A 25,385-nucleotide genomic window follows, 5' to 3' on the forward strand; every position below is an offset into this window, starting at 1 on the left:
ATTAAGAGGTATTCATTCGAGTCATCGTTCGAATAAGTGTCATTTGTTTCAGTCGAATTTCGAATCTGTTAATTTTCAATTCTAAGCCACGATAGTATTGGAATGGATTTTCATGATTTCTCATTAGATGAATGATGTATAAATACAATGTGATATTCTAAGAATAAGGAAACTAAATAATTACAATGATGTTCTACAAAATAAGAATATTTGCACAACATTCTAAATATACTAAAGATACTACTCCATTACACCTCCACAGTGGAATTGGGAGGCTTGTGAACGTTGAGACTGGAGTGAAAATCATTAAACAGAATCTTAGGAAAACCTTTGGTGAAAATATCAGCCATTTGATAACGAGATGGCACATAAAGAACTCGAACATCACCACATTTGACTTTTTCATGAACAAAATATGAACGTATTAAACACATAGCCATAAATTGCTATTCCACCCGAGAAAAGGTCCTTGAAGGGCTGATACATCTCACCTACATCCCACAAAACAACAAATTGTTGATCTCTTTACCAAATTTTTACCCTCTAATCAACTTCTTTCTTTACTGTCCAAACTTAGTGTTTTTCCATCCACAAGTTTGAGGGGGATGTTAATGATAACCAAAATCAAGCACACTATCAGGCATAATGCTGCAATATACACAAACATTTCCTTTTAACAGAATGTGCCTCCTGATATCTTCCTGGTGCACAGCTCATCTCTGATGAGCATTCTATTTTCCTTCTTTCCTTTTCTTGCTTTTGCTAGTATATGTATATATAGATGGTTTCTCTTTCTTGTTTCTTAGTAAACAAAATTGTTGCAAATCAGGATATGAATGAATGAATAAAACACAATTTTGTTTACTAAGTGTTATGTTGCAAATGTTGTAAAGGTGCTTTGATTTGCAACCACCTCAACATAATTTTGGATATTGTTTCTTAGTTTCATTCAATCATATCCTCTCTTTTTCTAATTACATGTTCTTAGTCCTTAATTAATTGTATTTATAAATTATATTTTTAACTATAATAAGATTCATTAATATCAATGTGGATCAGATTAGGCGTAAGGAGGAGGTTATAAAAAATTTTTTATGTTTAATTCATTAATTTTAAGATATAATTTGACAATAATTTATAGTGCATGTTAATAGACCTGTTACCTGTAATGTATTTTTGTCTATGTGGCGTAAATTTCAAAAAAATCAATACAAATTGAACAATTAAATTTAGAATACTTTTGATAATTCACTAGTGTCATTATAGTTGTGAATTTTGAAGGCCTGTTTGGTGATCGATATTAAATGATGAGAATCAAAATAATTTAATGTGTAAATTTTTATAATATTGATCATGTCTAGAGGTGTTCATTCAGGTGATCAGGTCGGTTTCGGATGGGTATCATTCGATTCGATTGTATTTTGGATTGGTTATATTTCGGATGCGTGTTGCGGCGGGTCACACTCGGGTCGGGTCAGTTAGTCACGCTTCGGTTGAAGATCTGTTATTCGAGCTATTGGGTTAGCATCAGTTCGGTGTCGGTTGAAGTTCGTGTCGAGTTTCAATGGGTCTCAGGTTGTCATCGTTTAATAATTGGTTCGGTTTTACCGGGTGCAGATCGGGTTCGGGTATTTTTCAAGTAGAATTCGGCTACGAATTGCGAATTACTAATTATTATTGATCGAGTCAGTATAAGATTAAGTTGTTATTCATTTTTTAATTGATGATAAGGTTCCTTTACTTAAAGCAAAATAGTGAAAATGCAAATTAATTAGTGATCATTATTAGATTGCTACTTTTACTTGTTTGACCAGAAATTAAAATTATAAAGTTCTATCAATTTTCATCTAATTCGATTAAAAGTAGTTAAATAAACATTGACCATTGATTATTAACTCTAAATATATGAAACCATGTATTTATAAAATTATTTTATTAAAATATTTATAACTTTATTAAAATAACTAATAAGATGATTGAATATGAGTCGATCATACTTCTATGTAAAAAATTGGTTCATGTTTACAGTAGTTCGATCTAAACTTCGTTCGGGTTAAGTCGATTTTAGCCATATCGAGTTCGGTCTCGAGCATGATTCAGGTCGGATATGACTCGGGTCAGTCATTATTAAGTTCGGGTAATCTCGGTTAACGGTTATGTGTCGGTTAGAAAAATCGGTTACAACTCGAGTTCAGTTTTCCCATTTTCGGTTGTCAACCAGTTCGGGTATAGCTTCGGGTCGGGTAATGTCGGTTCGATAAACCTAAAAAAGAATACATTTTCGAGTTGCTTTACTTTCGGTTTCGGATCGGATTTTCGAGTCGGGTCACTTTTGAACAGCTCTAATCATGTCATTTTTATGGTAATGAAAGTTTAATCATTAAAAAAATTTATTCATAATTCGATTACCGCTTAATACCACATATTTAAATGATAATGGTGAAATAAATTTTGTAAAGAAAAATAAAATTGTTAAAAAGCAATATAACTATGACCATTAAACTTGACAAGTAATATTTTTACTGAAATAAAATAAAACTAACTTTCTATTGCCATAACCATTAAAGTTACAAGTATAATCACTCCAAAATAAAATGTAATTATTTAACACAGTAGGTGATGAGAAGTTACGTGTACTATCCCAATAAAAATATCTCAATACTTAAATATCGCCACCCTTTTCATTTTATCACCACCCCTTAATGAAATTACAAATTTACCCCTGCATTTTCAAAAAATTACAATTTTGCCATTGAACTTAAAATTTCCTACATATACCACAATCTCACTAAAATTTTTCTTACCACACTTAAAAACCAACTTACAAAAGCAAATTGTTGAAGCAAAAACTAAGTTCAATCCGCAAACAATTAATCGAGGTAATTTTTTTCGAATCTAATTAATTTAAATTTACAAACGGAAAAAAAAATTAAATTGAATCGCCCAGATCTGGCCGCTTCAATTTAAATTTTTTTTTCTTTTTTCGTTTGTTTTTGAATAATTATTATAATTTTCAATTATATTATGAATGTTATTATTATTTTTTTTATTAATGTTATTATTATTAATTTTATTATTATTGTTATTATTGTTGTGATTGTTATTATTTTTATTATTAAATATATATTTATATTTTGATTTTTAATTTATTAATGTAAATATGTTTGTTATAATAATTATTATTATTTTTATTTTTAATAACTTTTTTATATTAATTTGAATATTAATTTTATTATTATTGTTGGTGATGTTGTTGTTTTTATTTTCGAATGTAAATTATTTGAATTTAAAAATAAAATTAAATTAAATTAAATTAAAATGAATCGCCCAGATTTGGGCGATTCATTTTATTTATTTATTTATTTATTGTTTCTTTTTGATAATTAATATTATTTTTTTTAATTTTATTATTGTTGTTATTATTATTATTATTATTACTGTTATTATTATTGATTTTTTTTATTATTTTTGTGATTGTTATTATTTTTATTATTAAATTATTATTTTTCTTTTAATTATTAATTTATTATTTTAAATATGTTTATTATTAATATTATTATTATTATTAATAAAGTTTGTATGTTGTGTTGAAAATTATTTTTATTATTGGTGTTGTTTGGTTTTTTTCTTTTTTTTTCCATTTTTTTTTTAGAATAATAATTATTATTATTATTTATATTATTATTATTATTATTATTATTATTATTATTATTGTTATTATTGTTATTATTATTATTATTATTATTATTATTATTATTATTATTATTATTATTATTATTATTATTATTATCATTATTACTGTTATGCATATTATTTTTACTATTATATTATTATTATAGTGATTGTTATTATTATTATTGTTATTATATTATCCTTTAATTTTATTTTTAATTATTTTTTTTTATTATTAGTGTTATGATTATTGTTATTATTTGTGTTATTATTGTTATCATTATTATTAATGTTATTATTTTTGTTAATGTTGTTATTATTTTTATGATTATTGTCAATTTAGAAAATTAATATTGTTTTTTGTTCATGTGGTTAATGTAACGTAATGTTTGATTATGTTCATTTATTATTAATATTTAATGAAATTATCAAAAATTGTAGTAAATGGCTGGTAATCAAGGAAAAGAAAAGGCTTTTTTTAGACAATTGTTGAGAGGTAATAGTTCTAGGCATACCTTACTCAAAGGGGACCCACATGAGAAGGGAGTAACGGGTTCTGCTAGGAGGGCTAGGCAGGAAGAGGCTGCCAGACACAGTATTGCCCAAAGGTCGAGTACGCTAGACGTAGTGCGAACCCTTCTTGATGACCAGTCTAGCAGCCTCCAGAGTAGTTGGGGGGTTTCTAGTAATGATGATATGTAACACCTCGAGATTTTAATGGCGTAATTATTTAATGTTTTAATAGTTTTTTTTAGACTTTACAATTATTATTTAATTATTTCCGAATTAGTTTTAATAAATTTCTTTCATATACGGATTTAAATGTCGACTTATACATATATATATATATATATATATTAAAGATATAGTTACGATTTCTTAAATAAAGAGGTTCGAGTCAAAATGATTATTTTATTAAAATGTCTGAGCCTACGAAGGTGAGTCTCTTAGTTAAGTCTCGCAAGAAAATAAACCGAGATAAAAATAAATGAATAAATAAACATAATAATAATAATAATAATAATAATAATAATAATAATAATAATAATAATAATAATAATAATAATAATAATAATGAGTATAAACCGTGAAACCCTAAATACTCATGAAGGGAGTCGTCATTTCCCTCCTTCTCCTTCCTTCTCCCTTCTCCTATATGCCGCCTCTCTCTTCCCCCAAACCAGTCGCGCCTCCCCTCTTCCCCAACAGCAGCAGTTGCCGCCTTGTTCCCCTCGCAAGCAGCAGCCGCCGCCTCGTTCTCCTCGCAACCAGCAGCGGGCCACATTGTTTTGTTCTCCTCTAGAGGCGGCCACCGCAGCACACCCTCTCCTCCCTCCTCCCTCGCTGTGACTAGCCGGCAGCCGACCCACGAACAGCCGCCAGCTGCTGTTCGATTTAAGGCTCTCTCCAGCCATTCTTGGCTTTCGTGCACCACCACCACCACCACGACCTTCATCCTCCTCTTCACCATTCTTGCTAATTTTAATCTTTGTAAGCATCTCACTTTTCAATTGATTAATTTACTAATTTTAACTAGAATCTACCATGTTCATAAGTTGTGTGTTGATTGTTGATTGTGTAGTGTATTAGTCTCATCGAATTCTAGTATGGGTAGTAGTTAAAAGAATTATCCTTGAATATGAAATGATTAGGGTTTTATTTAGAGATGTGATTACTAGTAGGGTGTGTGTGTGTTTGTATGCTACTTTGGTGGTGTGATGATTTATTCAATAATCTCATAAGTAGTTTGAGACTTTGTTGATTATTGTTGTGGCAATTAGTAATGTGTTTGATTACAATTGACTATAGAAATGGTTTTGGTTGTTAATTGGGAGTAGGAGTTGCTAATTGTTATTGATTTAATTGTAGAGAATTGCTACTACCTTATTAGGTTGTTATTGATGTTGTAAATATGCAATTTCAATAAGTCATGAGCATAGTTTCTAACTTATTGTTGAGAGTTGCTAAAGTTACTCGTTGTGATGTTTGATTGTAGCTTTCCTAGCTTCAAAGAATGTAATAAATGGTATTACGATGTGGTAACTTTAAGATTTCTCATTGTCATCATATTAGCACTATATTAACATCGTAAGATTTAAGTGTGATTTGTTATTTTTTTTAGGTAACATGAACCAATATAACTCAAATTGGTCAATATAAAGGAACGATTTACATAATCCTTTTATTCTTAAATTGATGGAAAAACTTGTGTTATTGTTGAATTGACGATTATGCTTGGTGATTGAATGAGATGCGTACCTTGTCATAAACGGATGATAGTGGTTAATTTGGGTTCTAGCTAGTATGAAAAAGTAGTTAAGAGAACTTATAAGTTCTATTCCTAACTTGTATAGGTTCCCAATTTATAAGAGGAAAGTAGACTCCTTAGTTGGGTGATTTTTGTAACTTGTGGTCGTGCATTGACGCTTGCACGTACGTACACGCAGTAATTTATTATCATGTTTATCGTTACAAAGTATTATCAATATTTCACGATTGCATACATCGTATTAGAATTATAGAGCGCCAGAAAGGGAATTATGCTAGCGTATAGTCATACTAGTAATATAGGCAAGTAGAATGAAAACATTAGGAGACTAAGAACAAATTTCTAAATAGTAGAGAACGCATCGTAGTTGTGTGTGGTGTCGAAGTGATTTCCTACTTATTGAGCCTTGAAATGATTAATTGGCGTGACTCGACTGGATTATGTCCGGTTGATTTAATAGTCCCCTAGGTGAGGTTCGACGGGACCACCGTAAGAGGGGTATGAGCATGCTTGGGTCATTGGGCGCCGGATGGCCGATACCGCCCCTTGACCAAGGCGATACCATGCGGGCCTTGCAAACCCCAATATGGTGGCCTCTTCACTAGTTTAGTACCCCAGTGTGTTAGTTTTTCCCGAAGGTAGGACCCGAGAGGGTCAGCTGGAGGGGGGCATGAGCTCATACTTTGCCAATGGGCACCGGATAGCCGACAACTCCCTTGGCCGTGTCACTATGCCATGAATAGAGAAAGGATTCACTACTCTTGAATATATTTCGAGAGATTAGTAGTTTGAAAGAGAAATTATGAATAAATAGAGGTGTTTAAACAGATGAGTAGACTTGCTATTGCCATACTGTATCGTTGTCTATTGTTTTGTTTAATGACTTCAATTATTATAAGTTCATTATTACTAACGTGTACATGTTGGTGTTTGCTCATGACTCTCTATGATGTTCCTGCTATGACGCATATGACTACGGTTATTATGTTGAGCAGCAGGAGGATCATAGCTTGACAAGACAGGTGTAGGAGCTTCTTTTGCTTTGCATTGGGGAAAGAGCGGAGTACGATCGTAGCAATTGTGTATAAATTGTTTAATGCTTGTAGCTTCTACGATACTTGTAAAGTGTTCTTTTGGGGTTGTAAAATTTCTTTTGTATGGAGCCATGTGACCCCTCGTATGATCCATAGATCCGCTGCGTAGTTTTGGATGTACAGTAGGGAGAATACTCCTTTAGTATCCGTCAGATCGATGCGTTAACACTGGAACCACGATCCTCGTTAGAGTTGATGATTTGTGAAGCCGACGATGATTCATTCCGTCATGATGTATTCTTTTGAAAGGCGTTATAGGCCTTAGATTAGTTTAATCATGTTAATCAATTATAAATATATATATTCTAGTCACATCCTCAGTTTTCAGCAGAGATGCTGCCGAAATTTCCACTTACTCACCCCTTTAATTAATCTTTAGTGCTTAATTTAATAATTGTTCTCTTTTCTTTTTATGTAACACCCGAATTTCCTCCTTTCCTTCACGATTCTGGTTTCGTTTAAGGGGTTGGAAATCAGGGGTGTTACATGATAATGATGCTGATGATGTTCAATACGAAGCTCCTGATTCTCGCCCATTGGACCGGTAGAGGTGGATTCACCTGCGGCTGTGTGAACATTGCTGAACTGATGCAGCTATGTAATAGGTACCAGGCCATGGATACCCAAACGACAGCGTACTACATGGCTATCGTCGGCTCTACCTTGCTGGCGGATAAGACCAGAATTGGCATGCGACCTCACCCGATACTTGCCGTGAACATCGATCAGCAGGAGGTGGCCTGGGGTGCAGTGACCTTAGCCTACTTGTATAGGCAGCTCGGAATGGCATCTAGGGCTGGTTGCAAGAACATTGCGGGCTGCCTCACATTGCTCCAGACATGGATCTATGAGTACTTTCCCGCTTTCCGCCCTCATCCTCGCCGAGAAGATGTGCCAAACATGACTAGGGCGAAGATGTGGTCATCGAAGAAACCATGTCGTGAGGTGGACAGGCTTGACTCAATGACGAAGACTCAGGTATTGTACATTACATGACATTTTGTTATGCATGTGTTTTTAATTTTACATTATTCTTATTTGTTAACTTGGCTTGCATGCAGGTGGAATGGACTCTGTACAATTCTACTCCTAGTGCGTTGCTGAATGAGCACCCATGCACCACCATCATCAGGGGGTATCACGTGCTTTGATATCGTCGAGCTGTATTTGCCGGAGCGGACATTGCGACAGATCGGGTTCATGCAGGCTATTCCCACCGCTCCTATGAGACCAGCCAAGGCTCTCCGACCGGCACACGGTACCTACTTCGTGACCTTTGCTTCTTCTGATGTTTATTTGGAGGCATGGAGTAGGTTCCCCTTTAGTGCCCGCCTTGTTGAGCAAGGACTTCGTCGGGCATCTGTTCCATCAGAGGCTGAACCTACTTACGTTGACTGGTTCAGAGTGTGCTCGCACCCATACATAGCCCCAACGAAGGCCCGACTTCTGGTCCTGGTCCTTCTCAGAGCAGAGCTAAATACGTGAGTTTTTAAAATATACTTGTTTATGCTATGTCTTTGTGTTTTTTTGATGTTGTTTTATATCTTGTTAACTCCTTTTTTCCTTTTTTTTTCAGTTCCTCAATGAATGGCCCAGTCGATTCGCTCCAGTGGCCAGACTACCTCCTTTGCTCGCGGATATGAACCCCCGTCAACGACATGCGTTAGAAATATACCTTAATGATTGAAGAGATTCATTTGCCGAATGGAAAACTTTTAAAGGGCATGGCCCTTCATTGTCTGTACTTAAACTATTTTACATTAATGATTGTATTTATTTTCGTCAACGCTATTTACATCACATTTAATTCATGATTACGTCAATGCTTTTAATAATTTACATCGTTACTATACACAATGAATGTCTTCTATATTTTCTATAACAACCACTATACACAGTAGTATAAGTATAGACTATATACAAATTGAATCTTGTGTATAATTCCTATAATACAAGTAAATAATGATTTATACAACACGTAAGACTATGGAGTATCTAAATTTACAGCATCGTCAGCGGTGTTATTACTTGGTGGTGGTCGTGGCCCGCGTAGATTATTCCAGAGCATAATCCTCTTAGTGAAATGTGTGTCAATATGTCTGGTGAAATTGTCAAATGCTTCTCTCCAACATTGATGGATGGGCGGCAGTGGGGCTGAATCGCCGTTCATTAAAAGTTGAACAAAATGATTTCCATTCACCTAATGAAGACAGTGTTGAAGGGGAGTCTTACCCTCCATTTCTTCTCTCCTAATTGATTCTAATATTATATATCTGATTCATACTAGTATAAAAACCAGGAAAATTCATAATGGTTGCATGCCGGTTGCACTAAGTTGTCATATGTGCTCCCGAATATCTACATTGATCCTATTGGCCCTTACATGACCGTCTCTGTACACTAAAAATGGGTGGTTATGTCTTCCTTTTTCACCAGGACACACCCTTACCGTCCAAGGACTTTGTCCTGGTTTACGACTACTTGCTATACTCAAAAATTTACACCCGCAACTTCTACTTTTGGAATCAGGTCGGGCAACGTTATCTAGATTATGTAAATCACCCCTAATATTACCATAGCGGTGACATCTTAAATAAACACTAACTCTAGAACGTCCTTTTTTTTATAAGAAGCACGTGTAAATTGAAAACCAAATGTTATTGCTATCGCATCGACCCAACTATGTAATTCATCTAAGGAAACAAATTCTCTATCTGTAACAAAGCTACCGGAGTAATCTACGTTGTCTCCAAAGTTTTCAAACTCCTGCAAATTTCAAATAAAATAAATATTAATTAATTACATTAATAATGAAAATATAAATAATAATAATAACCAAAATTAATAAAAATACTAATACTAAAAAAAATTGTAATAATAATAAGAATAATAATAATAATAACAACAACAATAATAATAATAATAATAATAATAATAATAATAATAATAATAATAATAATAATAATAATAATAATAATAATAATAATAAATAATAATAATAATAAAAATAATAATAACAATAATAATAATAATAATAATAATAATAATAATAATAATAATAACATTAATAATAATAATAATAATAATAATAATAATAATAATAATAATAATAATAATAATAATAATAATAATAATAATAATAATAATAATAATAATAATAATACAAAAAACAAAATTAATAATTATAATAACAAATAAAAATATGATAATTAAAAAAATATTAAAAAAAAAATTTAAATTGAATCGCACAAAACTGGGCGACTGGACCATGGTTCAGTCGCACAAAAATGGGCGACTGTACCATGGTTCAGTACATTAGGTTTGTGCAATTTTTTTTTTCCAAAAAAAATTACACCGATACAAATCGAAAAATTTACGTACCAGATCCGATTCGTAGTCGCTTTCGTTAGCTATAGTTAAACGATTACAAGTAACAGCTTGTTTAAAACCGAATAACATTTTTAGAGAGTTTTTAGAGAGATAATACCGTATTTGAATTCGTATATCATACAATAACGCGTCTGAGAATTTCATGTATATAGAGAAATCTTCGTCATTAAAGTATTAATAGTATTATTAAGTGTAATTTATATTTGTTAATTACTTTAGGAATAAATTAATAATTGTAAGAGGAGGATGACGATAGAATGAAAAAAAATAATATGTTTAATAACACCCTAAAATATTCCCACGGTCTTATTTGAGAATTTGAGTCTGAGTTTTGATAGTTAATTCACTATGGATGTTTCTAGAAATTTTATTGATATTACCATTTTAATTATCTTCAACCTTCATCCCCCTTCTTCTTTCACCTCAATCAAAACCTTCAAAAATTCGTAAATGGAGAACAACAACGAAAACAACAATATGATCACTGATTCTCAACTACCACAACACTTAGCAAATCTAATTCAATCACTCGAACAAGCTATTTCAATGGCGAAAAAACTTCCGTCAATTTCTAACCCCGATCACCATCGTCATATCTTCACTTCTCTCTCCTCGGCTCAACTCTCAATCTCCTCGTTTCTCTCTCTTCACCACAATAACATCGCCGATAATTCCGTCTCCTCCGTCGCCGATGAGCCGATGATGATAGGTGGTGATGATGATGATGAAGAGCAGAATTCAAAGGATTATTCTATGGAAAATGTGGAGGAGAAGATGAGAGAATTGTTTTACATTCAGAATAAACGGCAAAAAAGATCGATTTCTCCTTCGTCTGCAGCTGTTATTGAACGACAGCGTTTTGAGGGTAGAGAAAATGTTAGGGTTCCGGTGGATTTTGATCTTCGTCAATCTCGGTTGAGGGATTTTGACCTTGTTTTTCAATTTCATGCCTAGCTTTTATTGTGTTCTAGTGTTATTTTGTTATTATTATTTTTATAGAACCGTGATTTTGGGAGAATTTATTTTTAGTGCGATTAAAATGGCTTTTGGTGTGAAAAATGCTTCATGTATGATCATAAATCTATATGGTATTATAATTTATACAATTGTAATACTTCCTCTTAATAACTTTATCTTATTATAATCTATAAGTATCTATATAAGCAACTAAAAATTAAAAAAAATTGATATTAATAAATTTGTATTGAGAGAAATCAAATAAAATTTCAATTGACTATATTTTTACTTATAGATTAAGAATAAAATACAAATTGAGAGTGAATTGCGAATAATGTCAAAAGCTAATGGGATAAAGTCACTAAAACAAAATAAAGAGAAATAGTATATTTTTTTTTACTTTTATTATATAAATAAGACTAATTATTAAGAACTTGAAAAAAAAAGAGATAGTATCATCCACTTAATAAATGTGAACGAAAATAATTGAAGATGAGAGATGGCAGTATTACTCTTCGTCTTACTACCATCTTTTCGTTTATTTTTTCACACAGGTGGAGTAATACCCTAGTTGATAAAAATTACCAAAAGAATAAACTAATGGAAATTTATTAGAGAAATAGAGGGAGTATTATATTAAAAATACCGTGTCAATACATCAAAAATCAGCTTAAATGATGCTTGACAACTTGCAAGACATTTGATCAAATTGTGTTTAATACACCTTCCGTTATATTTCATTTGCTATTGTTTATAGAAAATAAGAAAAGTATATATTAATTTATAGTTAGTAAATAAGACAAATAATAAATGGGGTAAATTAATGACTAGATGAGATTAAAGAGAGATTGAATTTATGAATTAAAAAAATTGTGAGGATCTTCGCCAATTAAAAAGAGTACGGAGGAAATGAGAGAAATCAAAATAGAAGGAGGGTTTGGTCCATGGCTTTTGACTTAGTTTTTTAGTTGAATTTTGGCTTTTGTCCTGTTGTTGGTCAAACAACCAAAAATATTTGATAAATGACTTTTAAAATAGCTGAAAAGCTAGCTTTAAAGCCAAAATGAAAAAGCTACTCCAGTTAGTTTTTTGGTTTGACTTTTGACATATTGGTTCACTTTTTCTCTAATAAATAGCCAACAGTCAATACTCAAATTTACCAAACATCACCACAAACAGCTGATTTTTTTAGCTAGTTTAAAAGCCAACAAAAACAGCCAGCATTTCCACTTGGTCAAACAAGTCAACTAAAAAAGCCAATCGCCAACAACCAACAGTCAATTGTCAAACACCCAGAAATTTGGTGCAAAATAAATGTGATGGAGAGAGTAGTACGCTTTACAGGTTAAATATTAAGACGCAAGTGCAAGAATACGATTTAGATTGGACATACTCGTGCAATGTTATGAACAAGCTCGGAACTGCTGAAGTGAAAAAGCTTTATATTCCCAGATAGTTGCACCTGGGATTTATATCAGCACAAAATTCAACTATAATGGCTCCTCCGTATGCAACAATATGCTGCACATCGACTATTTGCGTAATGCTTGGTGTATCCTCGAAGCTAATCTTTGTATGTAGAAAACTACAAATCGCTAGGAATATACGGTTATGTCAAGAGCTCACGAGTGAGTTGTGCAGTTTCACAAAGTCGTCCAATGTTAGCTCTTCTGGTCTTGACTGCTCAAAAACATGACATCGAAGAGGGAATTAGAATAAGTTATGGACTTTAACAAGTGTTCCGCAGAAGCAAAGTTTCATTACTTACAGTGGCTGGAAGACCCACAGTTTTTAAAGCTTCTTCGACCTCTGACGATGTGGCTATATGCTGAAGTGTATTCCTTATCATCTTACGTTTTCCGTTGAATGCAGAATTAACCTGAGAGCCCAACAAAATGACTATTATTAGACTGATGATAAATACGGAGAAAACTTGGGATAATCAAGCGTAATGGATCAATAAGTCAATAAGTCAAAGTTCAATAAGCAAATTTTGATGACCAAGAAGAGGAGGAATAACCAATGAGAAGAAACTCTTGATTGATGAGACAGAAGGATAATCTGAAGGTTGCTTGAGTTTGAAGGAAACCACGGCACCATCAACCTGCAAAACATCAGAATCTCTGCATTACACCAGATACATATTATCCCAGTGCAAGAATACAAGTCATTTATAGTAAATTATGTGACAGGCAGGTCCCTTCATACACATTTTTCCCACTCAAACAATTTGGCTAATGGAACTTTCACTTCCAATTTGATGTACCGTTTTAACACTCTTATCATAGATAGCAGAAGAAATAGGCACTTACATTAGGTTGAGGGAAAAAGTTGGCTCTTGGAACCTGAAATTTATATTCTGGATCTGGGAAGGAAAATAGCAACAAAAATAAGACGTTTGGATGTTAGATGACAGTTGACACAATAGTCGTATGCTACCATTTCACACTTGAACGGACACTCTAGCAATGGCCATTGGCGGAGCTTGAACCATATTGGGATGGCCAACTTAATATAAAACCAGAAGACTCAACAAATTTTGGGGACCAAGTAAAAACTTAAAGCATTAAAAATTATGAGTGCGCATAACCGGCTAACCCCACTTTGCCTACATTAAGATTTTGACATAGACACATAGTCGCGTCAAATGATATAAAGGACGTAAGGGCTTTCAATTCTTTGAAGGCCTCTACAATATGTCCTTCACGGTACTAGATGATAGTGTAGTTGTGCTAGTAATTACAAGGAACGTGGAATTCAGCCATGTTCTGCGATCCGGGAAGGTCCGTTCCCAATCACCATGAAACGCGACCCAAATCGCTCAAGGTGACGTCCCGGTTTATAAGACCTTTTTAAAAGGTGTTTCGGCCTTTATTTATAAACACAAATTCTTGTATGAGACGGTCTCAGCGTGAGACATGCCTTATACTTTGGTTGAATAGCCCAATAATAGAAACGTTTAGCTTATGGACTTCTAATTTTGAGGTCGTCTCATCGTGAGACGGTCTCATACAAGATGGGTTGATTTATAATTTAAATAAAAAAAGAAGGTAGAAAAAACCATGATAAACCTAGAAATCTAAAAATACTCCACTTGAAAAGCAAAATAATCATTTTAATTTAATTTTGTTTTCAAATATATTTTTTATACATAATGTATCTCGTACCCAATCGTTCCCGAGTCAATCTAGGTTATGTTCCGTGTTCCCATTCCCGTTCCCCATTCCAAATCGAATGTCGTTCCAGGTAACTTAAAATTTTGTCCAAATACGCAAGCAATCAATCTTCAAACTGAAACTATAATAATTGTCTAATTGCCACTAATAATGCAAAGTTTCATCATATTCTATCTGTTTAAATTCAAAATCTCAAATAAATCTCACTTCTGTGGCTGTCATCCTTACCAATTATCCACCTGTGTCATAAAGCATACTAGTATATGGCAATGTGACCAGAAACAGAATGACCTTCACCTGAATAGAACTTCACAAATATATTTATAGGCCTGTATTCAGATGATCTCATAGATGATACAACCAATCGTACAGCTGTCTCGTCCTGGAAAGGATAGTGGATGTTATTCATGATTAGAATTCATGAAGATGTGTCTGTGTATGATAAATGGCACAACCAATTATGAATCACATTAGGAACAAATAAGGAAATTCTCGCATCCAGTATATCCAGCCTACGACGAAAAAATTTGAAGATCTCCACAGCCGACACGTTGGACTATGCATTATGCTTTTATGAAGTATAAGAAAATCTGGGGATCGAAATAGCAACCAAGAGGCATGCATGGAGCAATGAATTAAAAGCTTAAAGATAATGAGCACTGGCACTGATTAAAAGGCTAAAACTATCGTTCTGCTAGTTGGATTTCACCAATTTAGAAAATGTACATGTTAAGAGCATAAGATTTAGCAACATACGAAAGAAATGATCAGATCATGATACAATATCCAAACAGAAGGGTGGAACCATGCTATGGAAACTCAAAAGCCTGAATGTACTTTGTTAATCGGAAGAACAGTGCTAGAACCAACGTTTGAAAAGAAAAAAGAAAATACAAAACCAAACCTGAAGTAAAAGAACAACTTCTGAAAATATGTCTCCCATAGGAAGAAGCTGCTTCACCACATCTTTACTTATGTTGAAAGGTATGTTCGCAACAACCTGAACGAGTGCATTCAGTTTACTGTAATCATGTAATTATTAGCCTTGGAATTCTGAGGGGAAAAAAAGAAGAATTAAGTACACATGTCAGAAACCGATAACAGCAAATAAATTCGAGAGCACTCCATTTTTCTTCAAACAGCGAACATAGCCAACATTCTCTCAAATACCTCAGGACTCACGACAGACCCACATGAAAAGGAGTGGGTGAGATGAGGTTTTCCTTAATTGATTATTTTCTGTGTTCTTAAGAAAAAATAAGCACAAAATTTGTTTATTAAGAGGACATACATAACTACCTTATAGAAATGCACTATAGCAAAATTCATTGCTAGCACATCAGTGCGGCTATTCTAAAAGTAGAATAGATTTTGCATTAAACAAGCATTCATCTTCACATTTAATCACAAAATATAAAAAGTAGTCATCACAGGCATATACAGCGTTTGAAAAATTTTCGAGAACATATATCTTAGGAAAGAAAATAACTCAAAAAACCAGATAGCAAAAGCAAAAGAGAATTTAAATGCACACTAGCGATCTTACTTTGGCATGTCTTGTTCCCGTGCCTTCCAAATTCATACTTTCCAACAAAGATGATAAATGGGACCGTATGTGACATTTTGTGAAGTCTTCTTGTATAATCTGCATCGAGACTAATCATAAGAATCGTGGATTCTGATACACATACTACAGAACTATTTGAGAGAAATATGGCTTCCTGTATATGAATGCATAGAAACTCATAAGAAACTGATTTACTTTAAGGCGGTTTGTCGCTGCAAATCGATCCTTAACAAGGGCAGCCATATGTGTATCCTACACCATATACATAAATACACAAGGAAGGTATTAAAATCCATGATGTTCATTAATTTCAACCAATTGCATAAAACTATCTATACTATAGAAAGGATAGGGTTGCATATGTCCGAACTCTCAAACCCCACCTAGGCAGATGCAATTAAGTGGCATTGGCATAGTAAAATGTCTCTTTATAGAATATCCTATCTATATATAAAGCACTTGTCAAACTTAACAAGAGAAATGAGGGAAACAGTTTTCAGAAAAATATTTTTCTCCAAACTAAGCACTAGGGATGAACTAAAACTTAAAAATATAGAGACAACCCTTGGATATAGTTGAATCAATGCCAGCTCAAGTACAATAAAATATCGTTCCCATCTCGATAGAAAATCCAACCTTTTCTATAGCCAAAACAGTAGCACCAGAATCAATAAGAACATTCGTTAAGGACCCCGTACCAGGTCCAATTTCAAGAACCAAATCCCCATCTTTCACATTAGCAACAGAAGCAAGCTGTTCATTGATGGTATTATTTAACATATAATGCTGCAAAAAGTAAAAACATTAACAACAACGATTAGATCACCAAGTGTTCGACGAAATGCCTCCATGAATAAAACATAATCTACTAGGGTGTATCAGACCATAATTGTCAAATACAATTGCAAATAAAAAATTGTTTAATTTTGAGAAGGAAGGGTAGTAGAAATCATCAAACCTGACCCAGAGATTTTCTGGGAAAACGTTTTCTGGAATTGAGAGCTTTAAGGGTACCATGGTAATCATCTGGGTTTGCAGCACAGACTATGAATGAGGTTCTTCGTTTATTGGGGAATTTTGTTGAGATTGTTGATGAAGTTTTTTGATTGCTTAAGCTAAAGGTAAATGGTATTGAATTTGGCGGGGAGATTTGAGCAAATGACAGCATTATAGTTTGTTTGGTGATGAAGTGATGACTAATTTATCAAAACTAGAATGAATCTTCAACTAAAAAATATTTTTTTAAAAAAACTTTACACCAAAAATATTTACGTTTAAAACTTTGACATTTACGCGGACTGCTTTTAAGATTTTTATTTTGGTTTGTAAAAAAGAAATTGGATATTTAAAAGGTAAAATCTTTATAGCGTGAAAAGTTAAAGTTAATTTATTTAAAAAATTGAGCAATTCTTTTTTAAAATTTTAGCATCGATACAGGGCCGGCTAAATTAGGGGAGCTCCATGAGCTACTACTCAGGGCCCCGATTTATAAGGGCCTCACATTTTTTCTAGAAATATTAGTTAGAACAATGCCAAGTATTTTAAGAAGATCGTTGAGAATAGAAAAACTAACTGCTACAATTGATTTGAGGGAGTAATGATAATTAGTGATTTTCATTAATCGATGGATATATTTAAAATGAAGCAATGAATATAAGAACATAATAGATAAATTTACAAATACTAAAAAGAAATAGAACATAATATTAGTTTTTAGAGGCTTATAAATTATTTTTTGCTCAAGGCCTTTGAAATGTTGGAAACAGCTCTAATAGATAGCAAAATGGCTCAAATACTCAAGTGCGTAAACTTGTGTTAGATTAGCATCAAGTGTTCAAATAACTAAAATGTAAAAATAAATTCAAACTCCAATTCAAAGAGCTCCTTCGACTCGAATTTTGAGCCTATTGATTGAGTTAGACTTACAAATGGATGAATTAATTGGCACATGGAAGGATATGATCCCTTTAATTTTAGAAAAAATTATCATGAATAATCTCATCTATTAACGAATCACTGTGAATAATCCCATCTTTCCACTATTTTTACTTGTAGCACCCCTGAAAAACAGTAATTAACTGATTACCATATGACATTTATTTCTTCTATCATGACATTTATATGTATTTTCAAACCATCTTTAATTCTTCAAACTCCTCTCTTTCCATCTTCAAATTTTTGTGTCGATTTCCTCCCCCTCATCTCCAATTTCAGATCCCTTCATCTTCATCTCTATCTGCATCTTCATCGGCTGAGGGTTCATAGCTGCTGAAATTAGAGTTCTGCTGGTGGTCTCCATCAATATGGTAAGTTAATTCCTTTAAACTTTAATACTTTAATCATAACATTGTTCTAGTAGAATCAAATTGATAATCAATTAAATAATGTGTTGCATGTATAGGTTAATAATTTCAAAAAATTTACAGTGAAGTTTTGGTATGGGGGTAAATTCAAAAGGATTGGGGTAGCGTTGGATTATGTGGGTGGGAAATATAAAAGCCTTTCACTTAACCCTGATTTAATTTCATGGTTTGATCTTGATGATTTGGTAGTTACTACTCTTGGGGTTAATTATGAGCATCAATTGTACTATTTGCTTCATAATTCTAATATATTTGAAGGGGGGCTGCGTAGGGTTAATAGTGATGAATTAGTTATGGAAATGGCTGAAATTGTGGCAAAAATGAAAATTGTTAAAGTGTTTGTTGTTAGGGATGCAGATGATGATGAGCTATGTATAAAGATCAATAAATATTTGTCTGATAAACTTTTAGGTAAAAGTGATATTTGAAGAGGGAAGTTACCTACTAGAAGGGCTCTAAAAGTGGATAAAAAAGGGAAAAAAATAGAGGATAAAAGTGATCCCCAAAACAGTCTAGCTGACCATAGTCCACCGGATACCACCCATTTAGAAAGCCCTACCCCTTCTGCCATAGAAAACCCTACTCCTTTAGCTGTTAGTGTGAGAGATGAAGCCGTTGAGGGTGAGGTGTCCATAGGGGACAGTGAAACTACACATAGGGAAGGTGGTAGTGAAGCCATACACAGTGAGGCTGGTAGTGAAGTTGATGGAATTGAGGGTGATGGTAGTGACTGTGATGATAGTGTAACATCCCGGCCCCTCTGACCGCTGGTGACTACTCATGGAGACTGTAGAATAGCCCCACAAACCAACACAAGTCTTTCCAGCGCACTTTGGCCTCACTCGTGCGCACCCGGAAAACTTCCCAGGAGGTCACCCATTCTAAGATTGCTCTCCACCAAGCACGCTTAACTGTAGAGTTCTTAGCAAATGGGCTCCCATGAAAAGAAGATGCACCTTGTTGATATAAGTAGTCTATTAATCCTTTTTTTTCAAGCTAAATCTGGGGTATTACACTCACCCCCACTTAAGAATACAACGTCCTCGTTGGACCGTAACTTCAGGATCTTTTCCCCCGCTAGGTGCACTGAACACTATCAGCCACGGTCCCAGGGTTGCTTTGATACCATTTGTAACATCCCGGCCCCTCGGACCGCTGGTGACTACTCATGGAGACTGTAGACTAGCCCCACAAACCAACACAAGTCTTTCCAGCGCACTTTGGCCTCACTCGTGCGCACCCGGAAAACTTCCCAGGAGGTCACCCATTCTAAGATTGCTCTCCACCAAGCACGCTTAACTGTAGAGTTCTTAGCAAATGGGCTCCCATGAAAAGAAAATGCACCTTGTTGATATAAGTAGTCTATTAATCCTTTTTTTTCAAGCTAAATCTGGGGTATTACAGATAGTGAGAATGAGAAATATATTGCTACTGAGGATGAAGGTAGTGAAGGTGAATATCTTGTTGTGAGTGAAGAGGTAAATGATGTAGTGGTTAATATTGTTAGTACCAATCAAGAAGGTGAAGATCTCTTATTAGAGTATGAAGACAGTGAAGTTGAGAACTCAAACAACAATCAGTTTGATGTTAACACAGACTTCAGAAACTTCAAGTAGAGTGTAGGTTTGAGCTTTGCAAGTGCAAATGCATTCAGAGATGCATTAATCAAATATGCCCTTATTGAAGGTAAAAAATGTTAAGATTAACAAAAGTGACAAGTCAAGGCAACAAAGATTAGGTGTTATTTGTTTAACAGGATGTCCATTTAGGGTATACGCTAGTTGGGATAAGAGGTCTGCAGCATTTGTTGTTAAGTCAGTGGTCTTACAACACACTTGTCAAAGAAGCATGGAAGGTAATAGACAATTAAGGTCTGCTTGGGTTGCAGACCAACTGTTAGATGTGTTTAAGGCACGACCCCATATACCATCAAGTGAGATTATTGATGTGGTGAGGAATAATTACAAAGTGATGATAAGCATGGACTTTACTTACAATGTAAAGTACAATGCCCACAGGAGACTGCATGGGTCCATGAGGCAACATTACAACAAGGTCATGGACTACTACGAAGCTTTAAGGGCTAGTAATGCTGATAATCATTTCAGTGTTGTGAGTGTTCAAGATACAAACCCTCCTACGTTTTAGAGATTTTTTGTTTTATTTGCTGGACTAAGGGATGGTTGGATTAAAGGTTGTAGAAAGGTGTTATGCATAGATGGTTGTTTCATCAAAACCTATCTAGGTGGGATGCAATTGTCTGCAATTGATAGGGATCCAAATGAACAAATGTTCCCTTTGGCATGGGCTGTGGTAGAAGGAAAAAACAATGAGGCATGGCAATGGTTCCTCAATGAATTGAAGAAAGGCTTGCCCCCAACAAATGGTGATGGTTTGACAATAATATCAGATGAGCATCAAGTATGCAAACATTACTTCTTATTCTATTGCTTACTTCCTACTCCATTGCTTATATCACTTCGATTGTCTATGCAAACATTAATTCTTTCCATTTGTAGAGCATTCTAAGGGTAGTGAGTATTGAGTTTCCAGAGGCTGAGCACAGACATTGTGCTAGGCATATCTATGCTAACTGGAAGAAAGATTTCATAGGAGAAGAATTGAAGCTGTTGCTTTGGAGGTGTGCAAAGGCATAGTGCTGATATGTGTGATGCAGTGAAGGAGATGGAAGAAATTATCCCTTTCGCAGTTCAACATTTTAAAAAATATGATGTTAATGTGTTCTGCAAATCAAAATTTAAGAGTGACACCAAATGTGATGTTATTGTTAGCAATATGGTTAAGACATTCAACAATTATGTCATGCGTGCCAGATCAAAGCACTTTATAGATATGCTTGGTGACAAAGAGAGAGGAAGCAAAGAAATGGTCTGGGGCTATATGTCCAAAGGTGCAGGAAGACATAGACAAGGAGAAGGAAGAGGCAAGCAAATGTAGTGTAATGCCAACAACAAATACACTTTTCCAAGTGGCTTACTACATGGACACACTCCAGGCTGACATTGAAAAGAAATCTTGCACGTGTAAGAAGTGGGATTTGAAGGGTATTCCTTGTCGTCACGGAATAGCTGCATTATATTACATGAGAAGAGATGTTGAATCGTACGTGGACAACTGTTACAGTAAAGATGCCTACTTAAAATCATACAGTGGTGTGATTCCCCCTTTGGAAGGTGATAGGCACTGGCCAAAAGCCAATGTAACCCTCCTCCCTCCTCCAGTTAAGCTTGGACCTGGTAAACCTAGAAAGAATAGGATCAAATTACCCTATGAAAATCCTAAAAAACCAGGCAAGTTGACTAGGCATGGTGAGCTGCAAAAAGTGTGGTCTAGTTGGACATAACAATAGGAAATGTCCAGACAAAGATACTGTGAATGTAAACCAACCACCACCAAAGAGAAGTAGGGATAGACCAAGGAAAAATGTACCAGTTGACACACCAAAGCAAACCAATGTACACCTTGAAATGTCTGCTCAACCAAGCCAATTGGGAAGGGGAAATAAAAGTGTTAGGGGTGATCAAGGGAGCAGAGAGAGAGGGAGAGGTGCTGCCAGAGGTGTTGGTGGTGTACGCAGAGAAGAGAAAAGTTATACCAAGGTAAGATGTAGTATGTATGTAATTTTGATGTGATTTTGCTGCTTACTAACTGATTTGTTTAACTAATGCTGAGTACCACTACAAGTAATGCAGTTGATATGCCCTCTCAACCAATGTTGATTTGTTCTATATAAGGATCATCCTCAAGTGCTCCAAAGAAGTAGAAGTAGATTAATTTTTCATCTAGTGTATTTTATTGGAAAGCAATAGTAGTGAGTAGTCAAGTAGATTAGTTATGCCAACCCCTTTTTGTTGGCTTGATGTTAAGTGCGAAGAACTATGTATGTTCACTTAACTTGATGTTATGGTATATGAAATTTGCAATAAAGACTTTTGTTGGTATTAGAAATGCAATCAAATTTGTACTCAAAACAAAGGTTTCGTTCATTAGAAGTTCAACATTCATATTAAATTGCTTAATTAATACAGTAAAATCACAATTACAATAAAAATCATCTATGAGCACATAAGAACAAATGCAAGTGGTTTAACTAAATTAGCTTGCTTCATAACTTCAGTCTTAAGAACAAAAACTTCATTCTTCAAGTTCTGGCTTTTGAGCTTCAATTTCTGAACTCTTTCCTTCAATTCTCCATTTTTAGCCTCTAGCCATCGACTCTTTCGAAATGAGTTTCAATGGAGACGACATCACTTTCCCACTTAAAGAATTTGAAACTGGAATCCAAAAAAATAAGCAATGTTCATCAACCCCAAACAACCAATTTCAAACAAAAATGTAATAGAGTAAGAGGTTTACTTACAGGCCAATTCGGATAAGAATAGAACTTTTCTCCAGGCCGAGAACCCCTTTTAGCCACCTGCAATTTCGCAATATACCCTGTAATAAAATAGAGGCGTAAAGCAGAATTCCAAGAAACTATTTCTTAACATTTAAACAGAATCACATGTATATCATAATATGAATTATCAGATTTAGAAGAATATCATACCCTTGATGAGTGAATTCCACATTATATAATCGGATATGAAATATACCAAAAAGAGATAATAGAACGTCAAATGTCATTCCTCTAATGTAGGTCCACAAGCATCAAACGAATCACCACACATGCAAGAGCGGAATAAGAAAAACCCCTTTTCTCATTACTTTTTAGGTGAAGAATATGCGTATGTAGAGAATACTAGAAATGATATAGCTTATGGAAAAGATGAACAAAGTGTATTTATTTATACATAATGTATCACCTCTTCATATACTCATTACATGTAACCTTTACATGTATTGATGATGATGAAATAAGTTTGTTTTAATTTTCAATTAAAACACACAATTAAACTACTAGTAACTCTTCACATTTCAAGTAACACTTATGATGATTAAGTATATGTTTTAATTCACAATTAAACATATATTCAATCTATGTATAACTCCCATACTTTAAGTATCCAATGAGCATCTTATGTTCTTGGTGTAAATAATATCCCATCGATTACTTATATGTGTGACCTCATAGGACCCGACTATAATAGTTGTAAACTAATCATATTAGATTCAGATCATAGTTGGTTTCTAGCAAAACACTATGACCACCTAAAATAATCGAACGTATTTTATCTCCATAATTTGTCCTATTTATATATTAGTAATTACACTTGATTAAAGGACACTAATTTCCTTCAATCTCCCACTTGTCCTTGAATAAGTGTGTAACCTTAAATTCTTTAAGTCACTTGATGTCAAATTTAATAGCATAATGAGGACTCACATCATCTATACTAAAGTTCAAATTTATTTCTTGAAATTTGAGTTTAAACTGTCGAAACAAACGATTAACTCTTAAATCCATTTGAGCATGGCCATGCATTTTCAGTTTTAACTCTTCAAGAGGCCAAAGACTCCAGTCCTAATTAATAGGAGGACTTATCCGGTCTTGTATAACCAAAACTCCCACTTAACTTTTAGCAAACCTGAGCATTACCTTTACAGCCTCCTTTTACAACATGGTCAATATAACTATTAAGGTACTACAAGATGTTCTTAATCATTGCCCTATGGTCAATATAAGGGCATGACTAGTTTCTTCTCGTCATACTCAAAGCATAAGAGAATTCTAGTCAAGTATGTACTATACATGATGGATTTAACGGCCAAAGCACATGAAATCTTAATCATCCTCTTAAGCTCAACATATATCATTCGACATTGTTTCTTACTAAGAGAAATTCCATAGACATGGGTTGAAAAAACTTCTTAAAGTTACCCATTTTAACTTATCAAAGATATTATCAACATAAACTTTTTCACAAAGCTCAATCATCTATCTCAATCTATCTCCATAGATTTGGATGTCCAAAATGTATGAAGCCTCTCCAAGATACAAAATAGAAGAACAACTACTTAGTAAAGTCTTTTACAGACTCAAACATCGATGCATTCTTCCTTATAATCAATATGTCATCCACATACAATACTGAAAACAACAAAACTCATACTAACATTCTTGTATACACAAGACTCTTTTGAATTTTAGAAGAAACAAAACTATATTGTTTTCCTCTTCAATATGAATAATACTGCTCTTACATGCTTACTTCAATTCACGAATGAACTCCAAAGCCTACATATGTTCCTAGAGCTTTTAGAACGTACAAAACCATTAGTTAGTGTCATAACATACACATCCTCTTCTAAATCACCATTTAGAATGTTGGTATTGGCATTCATTTGTCTTATCTCCTATTCATAATAAAAGGTTATTTCTAGGATAATCTTGATGGATTTAAGCATACTTGTTTAAAAAAAATCCTTATCACTGCAAATAATATGAGGTTCGCTTGAACCTTATGCCACCAATTGTGCTTAGTACAAAAAAAGTTTTTCATTCATATAAATTATAATGATATAAATTATCAGATTTAGAAAAATATTATACCCTCACTAGTGGAAAAACCTCAAATATTGCGGTTTTTTGGCCACCATATGCTGCAGTTTCGACCCCAAGAATTATTGATAGCAACAGATCGGCTTTTTTAAATGCTGCGGTTTTAAACCGTAGCACAAAAACACACTATATGCTACGGTTTTCCTAAAACCGCAGCATATATATATATATATATATATATATATATATATATATATATATATATATATGTATATATATATATATATATATATACATATATATATATATATATATATACATATATATATATATATATATACATATATATATATATATATATACATATATATATATATATATATACATATATATATATATATATATATACATATATATATATATATATACATATA

General features: G+C 33.6%; 2 protein-coding genes across 2 annotated transcripts; one reads left to right on the forward strand and one right to left on the reverse strand.

The window, feature by feature from the left end:
* Positions 1–10,579: 10,579 nt before the first annotated feature.
* Positions 10,580–11,582, forward strand: LOC130809926 (uncharacterized). Its single transcript, XM_057675788.1, has one exon. It carries the CDS (start codon positions 10,876–10,878, stop codon positions 11,377–11,379), a length of 504 nt encoding a protein of 167 aa, XP_057531771.1. The 5' UTR covers positions 10,580–10,875; the 3' UTR covers positions 11,380–11,582.
* Positions 11,583–12,201: 619 nt separating this feature from the next.
* On the reverse strand, positions 12,202–17,376 carry LOC130809927 (ribosomal RNA small subunit methyltransferase, chloroplastic; the record flags this gene model as incomplete). Its single annotated transcript, XM_057675789.1, is given in 10 exon segments — positions 12,202–13,062; positions 13,151–13,261; positions 13,403–13,486; positions 13,695–13,747; positions 14,856–14,940; positions 15,463–15,558; positions 16,105–16,203; positions 16,321–16,377; positions 16,762–16,911; positions 17,084–17,376. Coding segments are annotated over 10 exon segments (1,011 nt in total). The 3' UTR covers positions 12,202–12,996.
* Positions 17,377–25,385: the final 8,009 nt, after the last annotated feature.

The sequence above is a fragment of the Amaranthus tricolor genome, chromosome 4 (assembly GCF_026212465.1).
Source record: "Amaranthus tricolor cultivar Red isolate AtriRed21 chromosome 4, ASM2621246v1, whole genome shotgun sequence".
Classification (NCBI taxonomy): domain Eukaryota; kingdom Viridiplantae; phylum Streptophyta; class Magnoliopsida; order Caryophyllales; family Amaranthaceae; genus Amaranthus; species Amaranthus tricolor.